At 48.0% G+C, this 15,730-nt stretch overlaps 1 protein-coding gene across 1 annotated transcript in view; it reads right to left on the reverse strand.

Moving 5' to 3' along the window:
• LHFPL6 (LHFPL tetraspan subfamily member 6) overlaps positions 1-10,126 on the reverse strand; it is a gene marked incomplete at both ends in the record, with an annotated part of 134,830 nt that extends 124,704 nt beyond the window's left edge. Inside the window, one exon of the mRNA XM_084305841.1 lies at positions 9,742-10,126. Within this exon, the coding sequence (XP_084161967.1) occupies positions 9,742-10,126 (385 nt within the window). The remainder of the gene's footprint in view (positions 1-9,741) is intronic.
• Between the last annotated feature and the right edge of the window lie 5,604 nt (positions 10,127-15,730).

Here is a 15,730-nt window from a genome sequence, read left to right on the forward strand (position 1 = left end):
TTGCAAAGGGAAGGATGAAATCTTTACATTACTACAGAAACGATATGGTGTTTAGCGGAACACTGCATTTTCTGCTTCATTCTCTCTGGAGCTTTTTGGATCAAGTTAAAAGATAAAAATAACAACAATTTGTAATAGGTTGTAATTGTTTAGGTTTTCTTTCATTAACATTTTCTTTATTTTCCTTCCAACTACTCCCAAACTCACTTAAAAGTCTGTTAGCCTACAAATTTTACCTACAAATAAATTCAGAGTAGTCAGTCTTCAGGAGAGATTGGGGTTTATCAGGCTTATGCAGAAACAGGTGGTCTCAGTTCATGGTGCAGCAACCCTTTAAACAGAAGAAGGTTTTTATTTGTTTGTTTGCTTTTAGTCCTGATGCAATTACTATTTAGTATCCAGAGAATTAGGTAGGATCTGGCATCCCATAAAGTTCTCTGCATTGCTATGCAACACCAACCTCCTCCAAATCCCACTAGCTCAATGAGTAGCAACAGCACTGAGCTCTTGGTCCTGTCCTGCCCTAGTTCCCATGGAGGAATATTGTTGTTAATTTCAACAGACCAGGCTCTAAGGTTTTCCTTAGAGAGGAAGGCCAATCCAGAGGGGGAAAATGTCTGCGTCTGTTCTCAGAGGTACCTGTGACATCAGGGGACTGACAGTGAACAAACAATGTAAATGAGATCTAATCAGGCCTAGTGAGTCAGCCATACCACCAGCATTGTCAGCGTGCATTGACCATGCCCAATTTCTCATGCCTGAGAAGATACAGGACAGCTGCTAGAAGAGATTTGTCAAAAGCAATATTGCCTCTCTGACCTGTGATGTCTTGTGGTGGCAGAGCCATCCCAAGACCGAGGAGAGGATGCCCTTCTTGGTCCTCTGCAACGTAAGGCTATCATATGGCCTGAATGTCACTTTGAGCCTTAGACTTGAGCAACAGAGAAAGCTTCACATCTCTAAAGCCAGCAAAGATATTTCAGAGAGCCAAAGGAAATCCTTGATCAAGGAGACAGGCAAAATAATGGCCACTGCAAGGCTTGTGTCTGTGGGTGAAGTTCAGATGGTACACATATATTCCAACTTTCTTCATTAGGGTGTGCTCCTTCCAGCTCCTCACTGCATGGAAACCATACCTCAGTTGTCTTATTCTACTTTATAAAGCCAAAGTCAAAAAGCTCAGAAGGTAAAAATGTGCATTGGAGAAGTAAATGGATATGAGCAAAGAAAGGAAAATTCAGGTTGAATATCATGAAAAAAATCCAAATGTAATTTTTTTCACAGCCTTAAGTTGTGTTTCCTGAGAGATGGTAGAAAACCATTACATAGACACTTAACACCAGACTGGACAAAATCCTGGAAAATGCACCATTGGGAACAATCCCATCCTGTCTGTGGGGAATATGACTTCATCTGCACTGGAGAGTATTGCAACACTTTGATATCTGAGTGAAGCTCCCAACAATGTTCAAATATCTCATGGAGCTCAGGAACCAAAACAAGCCAGATCTTTCAACGCAGAAACAAAAGTGTCAACTCCCCTCCCCAGATTTTGCTCTAATCAACACAAATGCGGAGGATCTGAAGTGAAATAACTCTGAGTTTACTTTGACTGCACCAGCAAAATAGATTATTTGCTCCCCTGCCTCACATTTCCTGAAGTTTCACTGGGTTACGCAAGCAAAGCCCTTTGAAATGAAGAGCATCACAGAAGTGCTGAGCATCATTGTTCCTTTCTAATGAAAGAGGACAAAAAGAAAAAAAAAAATCAAGAAGCCTGAACTGCAGATAAATAAAACAGCACTCCAGGACTTCTTTAGATCAAAAATTCTGTTCTTAATGCAAAAATCTACTTTAACCCAACACAGCTGCAACAATATTCAAAACATCACTTTTTTATTCAACATCAATAGGAAAGCCAAGAGAAGTCAAGTGACTCTTTCCAATATTTTAGCAGCATCTTTTATTTTTTCCTAATACATCAGCATTTCCATTTTAAATGTGCTTTCAAGGCATCTAAAATCTAACTTGCTCCAGGCTGAAACTTAGCATGTTTTTTCCTCTGTATTTAGCTGAATATTATATTAGAAGTGAATTAATTGAAATAATTGGGGAAAAAAAATTAAAAGAAGGCCTGTTTGGGGTGCATAATTCACTATAAACAAGCTAATTCACTTGGGTAGCTCTTTGAGAAGAAACTCAGCCTTGGAGCCTCACCCATTTTAAAGTAATGTTGCAAACAAATAATCTTCTAAGAAATATTGACGTGATTTGTACTAAGCATCATTGACTTCAAAGGACCTATGGAAATCTGCAGCTGAGAAGGGCCTTGCCACTTTTTTAGCAAGATTTTGAAAAAAAAAAAAAAAAAGAAAGAGTCAAGATAGCTCAACTGGCTGGTGACAGAAAGAACAAAGACCTAAGTATGAAGACTACTATCTTTTCTTCTTCAGGTTGCATCTCCGATATTCCAAGAGCATTACAACTCCCTACTTGCTCTGTGCTGCTCGTGACCTTGCTGGCAGGGACATCCTCTGATTCTGCACTTTGTGACCAGTGACATTTATTACTGATTCTTGCTTGCTAACCTGCTCCATTAAAATGGTTGGTGTTAGCTACAACAGGAAATCATCGCTAACTCAGGTCTCCTTCGGTTGAACTCCTTGGGGAACAATTGCACAAAGAGCTGTGCTGGTAGATCTGGCAGGGCAGCAGCCTTTAGCAGGGCTCCACAGAGGACTGAACCAAGGTGAAGGCAGCCACAGGAAAGGAGATTGTCTCTTGAGAATATGCTGAATGTCAGTCTGCATGTTTTTGTAAACGCACTGCATACAAGTACCTGATAACTTTGATTCTCCTCCAGTCAGATTTGGTGGGCCATGCACAGATGAAAGATTCAAGCAATACAGGCTACACCCAATTAAGTGAGTAGAACTCTTAAGTAATGTCATTGATAAGCCAAGAGCAACAGAGGACATATATTGCATCAGTTCAGCTTTGGTCCTGAATTTGTCTAGTATTTTAACTCCTTTCTGTCTGACTACAGCAGAGAGAGCTGGCTAATCTTCAACAGAACATATGCTACAAAATCCGCTAGAGATAACATCACCTTCTAAATTCCCTTGTTCTGAACGTCTTCCCAAACACTTCCATGCCTTACTCAGCTGGACTCCAAACCCAAATCCAAGAATTTGACTCTGTGCTGTATCACAGTATATGAAGGCGCCTTGTAGTGCTGGGAAGCAAATACTGAGCATCAGCATTAGCAGTCACAGGATGCAGTTCAGCAAGACAAAGTGAAGCACAGTCAAGCTAAAAAGGGATGAAGCTGCAAAACTATACACTGCACTTAATCTCTTGGGGGATACCTGTAGAAAAATGGAGTGATAGCTGGTGTGAAACACAGCAGCTATGAAGCTGCCTCTATACTGGTTTTGGTAAAGAAAGCACAGCATAGCACAGTTTAAAGGGATTAAAAGCAAACTAACTGATGAATCTTGAAAAAAAATAATAATTGTAATGATCCTTAAGCAAATGTGATTTTGCAGTGATCTATTCTTGGTGCTACACTTTTTTATATTTGCATTAATAATCTGGAGGAAAAGCAGTCAGGGTAATTCTCCACTGGAACAACTTATGAAGATCCTGCTTTTCTGTAAGGAATTAAATTCAGACTAGAAGGAGAGATTTTTTTTGGCTATTTTTGTGGGTGTGTGCGGTTTTCTTCCTCTCAGAGATATACTCTTGTTTAAACAGGAATTATATGAAGGCTGTCCTATGACCTATGCTACAGCAGACCTTAGTCTAAATAGTCACAGTGCTCTCTGCTGACCTTATTACTGCTGAATCTACGAGGCTATGACATGACATGTAATCACTCACAAGCCACATTTAATGGTGGCCTGTTCCTTGTATGTTCTTCTGTTACCTCCTGGTGAGGCATCTGTTTCTTAAAAATGCCCCTCTTGCTGTGCCTGTATAGGTGCATGAATACATTGGATTAATACCTAGCATGCAGTTTGTCTTTGTCTAGGATGAGGATTGCCCTGTCACATGTCTACATGAGCAAAGTCACTGAAGCTTTCCATCTGACAAGAGGAAAGAGAGGAGAAGACGTGGCAAAACAGCCATGAGCAGCTAACTTGCAGGGGAAGAAGAGAGCTTGGCTTTGGGCAGAAACAGATGCTGCTCCCTACCCTCTCCCTAAAAGTTACCCTTTGAAAAATATTTTAAGCTAAAGAGGATATAAGAACTAAAAAGCTCTTTTTGTGTGTTCTTATGACTGCTTTTTTTTTTCATTTTTTTTAGGTGCAAATTTCAGGAATTTGGAGGAACATGTATAGATGGAAGAAATGGATGAGATAGGCTTAGAAGAACTGCAAATGAGTTTGGGGTAACTATTTGCTTCCTGGAAGCCTCTGGACCATCTTAGATCCTTCCTGTCCCCATCGAGGTTCATTTTCTCCATGCTATTTTCTCGTGCTTACATTTTCTCCCTATAGGCAGAAAATGATCCTGACCTTAGTCTTCCAGGCAGAAAGTCTCACTTCAGCTGTCAGACAAAATAATGGTTACTGGTCACTGCCTGCAGTTCTTTCCCTACAGCTCCACGCAAACCTCCCCCAGGACAGTTTCTAGTCCCTGTAGTCAACTGGAACTACCCTCACCAAAGCCACTGCTGACTTCTTCTTAGCCAGTCTCCAAACTGAGGCTGCCTTCATTCTCCTTGCCCACGGGATGCCTTTGACTGCAAGCCACGTTTCCTGAAGCTTGACTGTCCCTTAGGTTCAGTGACTCCACCTCTCCCAAGAGCTCCTCTTTCTTCTTCAGCTGTTTCCACAAGCATTTCCTTTGAGGGACAGCTTCTCTACATGGTCCCACAGTGCCCTGACCTTAGTCCTCTTCCCTTTTTTTCCCCTATATTTTAGAGCTTCAGCATCTCACCTGCTAAGTCAGACCCAGCCACTAATATGACAATTTGAAGATTTCCCTTGGCTCCGTCTCTTTTAAACCTCAAAGGGTTTCTCTGTGATTTCCTGACAGGCAACACAGAGCCATCACCCACACTCAATATTCTCTCTTGATCAAGCACTAATTATTATTCATAACTCCACACTCAGCAAAAACTACTTGTGAGCAAGCCTCCAGAAGGCCACATTCTTTCAGAGACAAAATCAGAAGTTGCTAGGTTCTGCATCCTCTTCTCTAACTAAATGCTTCTTTTACCACTGCCCACTTAAGAGCTCTCCGTATTTTCCAACCAGCAATTAAAGGACCATTGTTTCGGGAATTTTAGCACTCCCATGAGACCCGAGGGAAACAAGACAGAGAAATAAGGAGAGGAAGAGAAAGTGCTGCTGAAAACTTTACTAAAAGGAGCAGCAAAACTTGTGCATTTCATGGGTACAAAGAGTGAGTGATGAGCACTAAAGATGACAGACCACATGGCTACCCACAATTACGGAGAGTGCTCGCTTCTCACATGTCACTCAGAATCAAGGTCAAAGTGTCAGATTCAGAGAGGTCTCCAAGTCAGGAGGTTATTTCATGCTCTGTCCCCTTGGATTCTTGCCCCTCTGAGCTTGGCTTAGCTGTCCTACAGAGCTAAAGGGAATCCTGAGCAAGTGCAGATTTCAGCCATAATTCCTGCATGCTGACCATTTTAATGAAAAACTTCACCTTGCCAGCATAACGCTCTTTAAATTGACCATCCTTGCAACACTTGCGTCTTTTGATCCACTGCCTCACATAAAACTGGCTAACCTTTCAGTTCATTATGTTCTTAAAATTATTGCTCTGTTCTTAAAATCATTGCTCTGCATTCACAGAGTGAAGCTATTCACCAAATTAGTATGTCATATCTGAGCTACCTACCCGCAAATTTCTAGTCTCCTCACTTAAGTGGAATTGACTTGCCAACGCACAATGAAAAGAAGATCAATAATTACAGACTCCAATTTGCCATAGATTTGTTAAACTTCACTTCCTGCTGTCATGCCCTCAATAGTTATGGTCAGAGATGCATCCCTGCAATCTGTTCTAGCTAGATTACATATCCCTCTGTCTTCCAAACATTCAAAGGAAACCAGCTGGAAACACTGCACTTACTGCTATCAGTGAAGACTGTATCCATCTACATAACTGTGCCCTCAAGAGGTTACAGACAGCATAACTTTCACCTCGGTTGTCAGCTCTTCGAAGCACTTCAGCAGCAATGTTCACGAAGCATGCTGCTGAGATACTGCAGCAGCAGTTTGCAGACCATAAACTGCAGGCCGCTGACAGCCACTGAAGAAATGGCCAGCCTTGGGGTGTTGGCTGCTTCTCGTCACCCGCTACCATGTTTTGCCTTGGAAGAGGCTCAAAATAGCATTGTTTTTTTGTGGAAGGAGTTGCTGCAATGGCTACAGAGCTGCCACGTGATCTTCCATGGGAAAGGAAGTGGTTCCTATAATTGCAAATGGGAGGAAAAGTCGTGATGCAACCTTTCTGTTAGAAACATAGACTCAGCGCATCCCAGAGTCTTCTTAAAATATACGTATGCTCTGTAGCTGGGATTATCTGAAATAGCACACACGGGCTAAGTATGTAAAAACAACGAGTATCTACAGAGCTCTTCTGACTCTGCACAGATCTGCAGTTTCCTGCAGGCTCTGCCACTCAATTTTTTATAAGAGCAGATTTATGGTATAAGCACTCATGAATAATTCACTCGCATGAGTTGCCACATACAACTGGGGGAAATCCCAGCTGTAAAACCTTGGCACCACTTAGCTCGCGCTACTTCTGTACAGGTGCTATTCCACTGACCTACTTGGAGTTACTTTTCCTTGCCCTGCTGGAAGAAGAGGATCAGGCTGTTTGCTTACCACCTCTGGAGATTACACCTCCCTGCCACCTCTTCACAGCAGTAAACATGTCTCCAGTATTGGATTAAGCTAGTTTTAGCAGCCCTGGTGCTCTGGCCCACCACAGCTGCAGGGCAGCATACATCTCACCCACCCACGGGCCTCCTGTAATATGCCACTGTCAATTGGCTAAGTTCTTCATCGAGTCCATGTTCTTAGATCATGCTGAGAAAATTATTTAGATCCAGAACTAACAGAACACCATTAAAGCTTTAAACTAGCTATGCCGAGCATGACCATGCTGATTTCTAAGTTCAAGAAAAATACAGTTTATTCAGACACCCACCCTCCGCCACTGAAAGTAGCAATCGTGTTGGTGCAGGTGACTCAGATGAGAAGAAACAGAAAGTGAAACTGCCTCTCCATCTCCTTGCCCAACGCAGAGAAAGGCACAGAGGATGAATTAACAGCATCTCTCAGTGCTCTGCTTATTTTTCCGCAGGCTTTTTCTTCACAATAAAGATGGCAGGGGGTTCTTTTACCCCCAAGAAAAATATTTGTGAGGGTTTTATTTGGTTAGATCTCCAGCTGGAGGCCAATTAAAGTGACAATCACAAAAGTGCCACTGAGCCACAGTCAAAGCACACCCCATGGTATATAACTAAATCTATAATGGTTACACAGGGAACAAAGACCTGGCATTCCTAGATAGCAAGTAATCTGAACAGCTCATGACTATCTTGATTTAAAACAACCTAATAATTACAGAGCCTAATTTCAACATCTGGATAAATGTTGTCATGTCATTTAAGCAATGAAGCTATGCTGACTGATGGCAGCTAAAGATCTGATGAAGGATGTAAGGATCTGAACTTTACCTTAATCTGTGCCTTCAGTTCAGCCAAATTATTGCCTGCACCACCTGGCCTCTCTCCCTGATGACCCCAGAGTCAGTTTTTAAGCAGGTTAAGAAATGACGGGTTCTCGCTTTGTTCATTTCTCACACATTTCCAGCAGCGCTGAGCGAAATGAGAGACAACCATAAAACCCAGCAGAGGGGAAGATTGGACATGCTGTGTAAATAATTTCTGATCTGTGAATAAAGTTGTTGGCAATTCTGATTTTCTACCACAGGTTCACGGATCTTTGAATTGTCACCGACTGAGGAGAAGCACTACATGCTCACACCCTTCCTGGAGGGAAAGGATGCTGCGCAGTCACCTGGGGCAAGCTCCAGGAGCGGTCATGGCATGGTCTGAAGAGTCCTTCTTGAGCATCCTGCCTGGCAGAAGGGTGCACACCTTCAGTCCACACCATGGGCACAGGTTTCCCCACACCTCCCCTGTCCCTTGTCTGTTTGTCCGGCCACCCCTTGGGCTGTCGCCTTTCACCAAGGTGGCTGTAACCAGACCCAGGCATGCAGCACCACCAAACGCAAATTAAAACCAGATGAGCAGAGGCAGCAATTGGAAGGAGGGGGGCGGTTAAAGCACAAGCAGAGCCTGTGATGGCTCTCGGTGAGAACAGCCAGACCGAGTGGACTTGCAGAGCGTCACTGAATCGAAAATCCTCTCCACCCCCCAGCTGCCCGACCGGAGTTTTATAAAGGAGCAGCCTTCATGAAGCAGCACCTTCCAGCAGAGTTAACTCTCAAGCAGCTGCTGCGTTTTCCAATTGTCAGCCAGATTAAACACAGGAATGCAGCACCGAGGGAAGGGCGAAGTGACAGGGGCACTTTGCTGTAAAGCGCAGAAAACGCCCAAAAAGTCAGAGCCAGGGCTCCTAGCAGCCAGGAGAGAGACGTGCCAACATGGCCTGGCTGCGGGCTTGGCACAGGTCCCTTCCAGAGCCTCAGCTGTGTCCCCCAAGTCGCACCGTTTTCATCTTGTGCCTCCTCCTGGCTGCATGCTGGCGATGTGCATGTGCTGCCCTGCCTAGGTGCATCCCAGTTTGCAGGGCAGAGGGGCAGAAGCCCCCCCTGAACTGGAAGCAGACCCAGAGGCACATCCCAAATGCTGGCGCCTGGGCAGAGAAACACGTCCCCTTACAGGGGCGAGCGCACGCCGAGCAGCACAAGGTGACAGTGAGTGCCACCGAGACGCGTGTCAGCGATGACAGGAGCGCGATGATTTACTCGGAAAACAGCCCTATAAAAAACACACTGGAGGATCCTGCTTATTGTCTCGTACCCTTCAAACACTCCACGGCTAAGGCCGTGCAGTTCGCAGGCTAAAAAAAGGAGGGGAGGTAATGCTCCCACGCACTGTCTAGACCACAGGCTCCACAAACCCCACGCCCCACCAGGCAGCGTGGACCTGGCAGGGCTCCTCCTGGCAGCTCGTGGGCCACATCCACCAGGGATAAAGGTTCCTTGCTTCCAACGGGGGCCACAGACTTGCCAGATGGTGGAGGGAGCTGTTGGTGACAGGAGTGGGAAGGAGAAGGAGGAAAGCCAGGGCTGTCCTCACAGTCACACAGCCTCTACTCTGCAACACTTTGCAGGGCTCTGCAGCCCCCACACTCCTCCAGGTGCCACCACCTGAGCTAAGCTCTGCTGCAAGCCTACAAAGCCTACAAAAAAACCTCCACAAAGACACAAGTTAGTTGGTCTTCGGCACACAGAGCTGCACCCAGCAAGCTGAACCTGTCGTGCAAGTCTCAAAGGTCATACAACAACCGAGCAGGGATTTACGCGCAAGAGAGCGACCACAGGTGACCAAGCCTTTAGGCCACGTTCAAGCCATCCAGACAACCAGCTCAATGGTCAAGGAAGCCAAGTGGTCTCCTTCACTAGCGGAAACTTGGCATCAATCCCTCCTCTCCCCAAAGCACCACACGTGGATACCTGCAGCCTGAAGACGCCCCTGTCCCCGCACGAGCAGGCAGCACTTACCCCCCAGGAACTGGATGCCTCCTGCCACCCTGCCCACGGTCCTGGAGATGAGCTCGGACACGCAGCAGCCCATGAGGGCCGTCAGGGCCACCAGGAGGAGCAGCCCACAGCCCAGCCCCGTCACCACCGTGCAGATCCTCCACTCGGCGCTGGGGATGGCCTGGAAGGAGGCGTAGCGGCCGCACTGCTCCACCATCACGGTCGTCTGGCGGCTCTCGTCCCGCACCGGGTAGGAACACCGCCGGAAAGTGCCGAAGGAAACAGACTTCTCCAGCTGGGACCCCAAGAGCCAGTAGGGCATGAAGAAGCCCACGCAGGAGGCTGCAGCACAAAGGAAGGAGAGGAAAGCCCAGACCACGCCGGCGCAGGTGAGGCTGGAGGCCATCTTTACGTGCGTGCCGAGCCCCCTTGCGATGGGGGGACAGGAAAACCCCTGTGTGTTTCAGAGGAAGTTTGGGGATAATCCAGAGTCTCTCAGCCTTGACAAATCCTTGCGCTGGGAGAAGCCCGGATCCTAACAGCGAGGGGGATGTTTCCTCCCATCATGAAGACAAAGGTCCCTGATGAAAGAACAACAACAAAAAAAAAGAAGAAAAAGGCAAGTTCAGAACCATTGAGATTAGGGAAAAGCAACGTTTATCTGCCAGAGCATTTCTCCTTCCTGCAGCACTTTTCATGAAGACATCTCATGCCTCTGTCCCATCCTTGCGAGTGGCCACTAGCACCGCTGCCGGCGGCTGTGGGGACGGTGACGGGAGGCGGTGCGGCCGTGCAGGCTGTGCAGCCACCGCCAGGGCTTCCCTGCCTACTTCCCCACTCGCTTCTCACCCCCGTACATCTTCATCTTTCCCAGGCGAGGTCTCGGTTGTTATCCTTCCTCCCGCAACGCCTGGGGAATGTACTTTAGATGGGGCCCTGCAGCTTCAGTGCAAAACTGTCCATGGCTTTTTAAGCCTGGACCCCCGTGGCAGCAGAAAACCTCGCTAACACAAAGCCTCCTCTTCTTTGCCTCTTCCCAGCCCAAAGCCAGGACCTTTAACTCCTCTGCTTCCTCCTCAGAAAATTCCCAGCCTCCAAGCTCTGTACCGGCATGACCGAGCGCTTTTGGCTGTCACAGAAACGCTGCACCCCAGAGGCTGGGGGCACATTTCTTGTTCAGTCCATGCTGGATCGCTGCTCCTAGCGCATTTGTAAATTTATGATCATCTCTCACCGTTGCTGCCAAATTAATCCCGATAGCTATTTACAGGGGCTTTTTTTCTAAGCATGATTAGACGCCAATCAGTGAACGCAATTAATGCGCCAGCAATAAAATTAAAACTCCTTCTGCACAAGGAGGGAACGTAGGGGAAGAGTCTGGAAGTGAAATTAAGCATGTGCACCGCACAAAAGTTTTGTTTACTTTTACAACACTGCGAAAAAGAAGTCTTTTCCCTAACGTTGGCAAAGGCCTGTGCCGCTTCCCAAGAAGCACACGCCTACCTCCTCGCAGACGTAGCCCATCTGCAGAAATGCCTCCCAACCTGCAAAAGCCCCAAACCCCGAGGGACAGAAACTTGGCGGAGGGCACGGGCTGCCCCCATCCCTCCAGAGGCATCTTCTCGGGGAAGGATCCGCCCGTGCCTTGGCGTGGCACCAAGTGGCTACGGCAAAGTGGGTCACGGCACGCGGGGAAAGCGTTCCCTCAACCGGCAGAGGAGACACGGCTGGAAATAGGGGACAACATGGAGGCTTCCAGTGGCAGGACCCTACAAATCCAGCAGGACCCTACAAATCCCCCAGCAGGACCCCCCACCTCCCGCGGGCTGCCAGCCAACGCCCGGGACTCTCTCTGGGGAGCAGGACTCGCCAATTTGGCCCCAAAACCCCAGCCCTAAAGCAGGAGGGGGCGGTGGAGAGCTGGGGGGGGGGGGGGGGGGGGGGGGGGCAAGGGAAAGCGGGGGCCGGGAAGCGAAACTCGCCGGGGTGATGCGAGGGGAAGGCTGCGGGGCGGGAGGGGGGCGAGGGGCTGGCAGGGCTGCAGGGGGGGTCCGGGGGGAGCAGGAGGACAGAGAGGGGAGAGGGAAAGGGAGAGAGGTCCGGAGCGGCTGGGGGATCCGGGAAAGACGGGGGGCGAGGAGGGGAAGGGATGCTGGAAGGTGTGGGGTTGGGAGGGCAGGAGGGGAAGGGGGACCGGGGGGTCCGCTGGGACGGGGAGGGGATGCAGCCGGGTGTCGCTGCGGGGAAGGGAAGGGGAAAGAAGGCGGTGGGGGAGGGAAGGGGGTCCCGGGGCTCCGGGGGCAGCCGGGTACTTACTCGCAGGCCGGTGCCGGCAGCACATGGGAGAGCCCCGCCGAGGAGGGGGGGGGGCGCGGGGGTGGCCGCCCCAAAGCGACTGTCCCCTTGGTCCTCCGGACACGGGAGGGACCGGGACCCTCCCCAGCCCGGCCTCCCTAGTCCTTCCCTGCCTTCCTCGGCGCGTTTCTCTCTCTTTCTCTCCCTCTCTCCCCTCCCTTTCCCCACGTCTGATGCCTCGGGAGGCAAGGCGCTCCGCCGCCTCTCCTCCCACTTCCCCGGCCGCCGCCTCCCCGGGCGGGACCCGCCGCGATCGGGGCCGGGGGCGAGGGGTCGGGGGATCGGGGGGAGCTTCCCCGAGCCCTCCCCGAGAGGAGCTGGGGGGTCCCGGCTCCGTGGGGCCGGCCCGGGGGGGTCCCGGCTCCCCCAGCCCTCCCCCGGGGTGAGCGGGGCGCTGGAGCCGGGGGGCGAGGGGGAAAAAAAGCCGGAGGGGTGGGAGGGTGTCAAAAAGGGGAGGCTGCAGCCCTTAGATAGGGAACAAATAAAATAAACTGGGGAAATCTGCCGATGGCGTGTGCGTGCGAGCTGCTGCTGATCCAGCGTTTTGATCGCAACAGTTTTGGGAGGCGAGAGCAAATGTGAGCGGAGTACCAAGCAGCTCAGCCCGGCTGCGCCAGGGCCAGGCGGAGAGGGGAACCCCGCTCCCTTCCCTTCCCTTCCCTTCCCACCGCCTGAAGTGGGAAACTTTTGGGGAGGGATGGTGCGGGCAGAGCCGCTGGGAGACGGAGATTTCCTCCTCCTGCTCCTTCCTCTCCTCCCCGCAGCTTGAACAAATTCCCGCAGACAGAAGACAATTTTATGCCACGTTTAATTTATGGCGGCACCAGACGCGCAAAATCTCTTTGGTAATGTTTCTTTTACAGTCCGGGAACATGGCGTGTGATTTAAGTACTGATCATTAATATTATTAATGCTAAATGGAAGTGAGGTTTATTGCGCTCAGTCTGTATTTACACCATTTAATAGTAACAACAGTCATGTTCAGAATTAAATTATAAAGCCACTTTATTGGATTTAAAAAAAAAAAAAAAAAAAAAAAAAAAAAGGTTCTCCATTTTTTCCCTGTAATGCAAAGTCTTAAAATCAGAACACTACTGAAAATGTGTGTTTTCTCAAGGGATAAAAAATGGATGGGGAAGTACATAGCAAGAGCTAGTTTTCCACTCTAGCATTTCAAGCATATTCTTTGAGGAAAAGTGCTTCAAATAAAAGAAGCAGGCTACATATAGGTTCAGTGCTGGAAGCTATTCAGTGATGTGCTTCACAAGGCAGACAATAAAGGCATACCTCCAAAATAGCCATGCCTCTCCCCCACCCCCAGCTACATCCACAAAGCCTTCATCTGTATTAGCAACTGTTGTGGATCAGCCTGACCCAATCTGTGCAGCAAACCGGTTGGTGTTCAAAGACCTGATGGATATTCATGTGTCTTCTGATTCACTCTAGCACTCAAGACTCATTAGATGCCCTTCCAAAACCTGTCTTCTTGTTTAGTCTCATCTGAACAGCATCCTCTTTGTGTACACATCACTGCAGGGTAAACCAAAACATGGTTAAGGGAGGATGATCTGGAGACTCGCCCCGAAAATGTGCCCTTGATCCACGCCAAAACACGAATGGGGATGTGCCCATCGGGTGACTTAGTGAAAGGGCGCCAGGATGACTTTCCCAGGGGTGAGAGACGGAGCCTGCTCTGCCACATACCTTGCTAGCACCCTCCCCTCACATCACCTTTCTGCCTGCTGCCAAGCCTCCACCCAGAAAGTGCACCAGCACCCAGCTCCACTTTTGCACAGAGCTGTGCACTTCCCGATGAACACAGGTGCTCTTCAGTGACTGGTCTCATGCCTTCAGCCAGCACTTGGCTCGGGAGTTTCATCTCCTGCTGGTCATTTTTCCAATGTGGGAAATGACAGGGGTACGAAGCTAATGCTGTGAAATTTGAACTGTGCTCTTGGTATAAAGAAAGAGGAGTTCAGTGTACCATCATTACGTTTGCAATTGCCTAAAGACCTGGTCTTACATTCTGTCTTTAGCCAAAGGCCTTGATTAGAATGAAACTATGATAAATGTATCTAAATTAGGTGCACGTTGGGATTAGATATGGGTAGAAATTGCTTGGCAGTACAGTGAGTGTGCAAAAACTCTATTTCACGCATGTAAAGCCTCTCAGTTAAAACTAACTTTGTAAACCTAGGGAGAGGCAAACAAGTCTGCATTTATTCATGCAATTTATCTCTTCCATGATATATGCCAAGGTCCCCAAGTCAGTGTTTGCTTTGCTAATGGCATCTCTACAGCAGTCCATTTGCTTCCCTTATATGGCCTTTATATTCACTCCCTGAGCTGCTGCCATTCCACATTCCCTCATGGAGACTGCACACTGCGTTCTGCATCTCTCCTGGAGCATCTTATCTTGCCAACTGTCTCCGAGTGCCCCCGCAAGCTGGCCGCATGGCATACTCACTTGTGGGGGAATAAGCTTTATTTCACCATCCATTTTCTGTCAGAGAGACAAGTAGTTTTGTTTTGATTAGGGACAAAGTAAACACATTGCATGTATAAGTTAACATCCAAATTGTTATTCCTTCCCCCCCCCCCCCCCCCCAATGTTTGCAATTCAGCATGCTTCAACTATATCAACATTTGCTGCCCTTTTCAGGGAACATTGTGCTTAGATGCATTTTCACTGTGGAAACCAAAATATTTCAACCCACATCTAACCTGTCTGAAAGAAAAAGGGGGTTGCTACATGGCGCTTCTGGACCCACGGTCTTTCTTGTAGCCACAAAAGCAGACGCCTCCTCAGAGCAGAGCAATAACAAAAGTCCTGGTCCCTGGGGTCTTGTCCATACTGACATAGCAACTGGCTTTAGAATTGTTCAGGTGTTTTGATATTTAAGAGAATCCTCTTTTGATAGAGCCTCAGAGCTGGTGCAGGAACGCGAGATGTGGAATTCCCACTGCTGGAACCACCAGAAATCAGACTGGATCAAACGCCCACGAGCACACTGTCAGAAAACTGCCGTAGCAGGGAGATGGGAAAATATGCTTATAGATTTTACCGTCTCTCTTCTCCCTGATCCATTGACTAAGCTGCTGTTACATCTGGGGTCCTACAGCCTTGATGGAGCTAATCAGTGCAGCAGAATAAAGAGAAAAAATCCTGTCAGCGCACCTAAATCAATCCAGCTCGCACACACCACAGCCTCAGCCAAAGAATCTTTCATTATAGCATATCCTGTAAGACAATCCACCACCATATAAAATGCCATAGGGGAGTACGTATGTTCCTGAAAATGAAACAGATACTGAACCTCCATCTCTTTTTTCAATCTTTAACAAGAAAAAAGGAAAAAAAGAAGCTTTTCTTTTGCAGGCCACCATCTGGCTTTCTCTTGTGTGGTCCATAGGAGAGTGATAGCGTCTACATGGTTCCGAGCATCTTACAAAACTGGATCTTCAGGTCATGTCTGTACTCGATTTTAAATGAAAAAGAAAGGTGTAGGCACAACAACAGACTTGAGGCTATGTACTGGGAGCAACAGAAAGTCAACTCAATTATTCAAATATAGTCACTACAGACCAAGCAGACAAGTATTACAGGGAGCCATCTGATAATTAATACATTTACTTTAAATTCTGCACAGCAGTA

Source organism: Netta rufina, assembly GCF_964035555.1.
Source record: "Netta rufina genome assembly, chromosome: 1".
Lineage (NCBI taxonomy): Eukaryota > Metazoa > Chordata > Aves > Anseriformes > Anatidae > Netta > Netta rufina.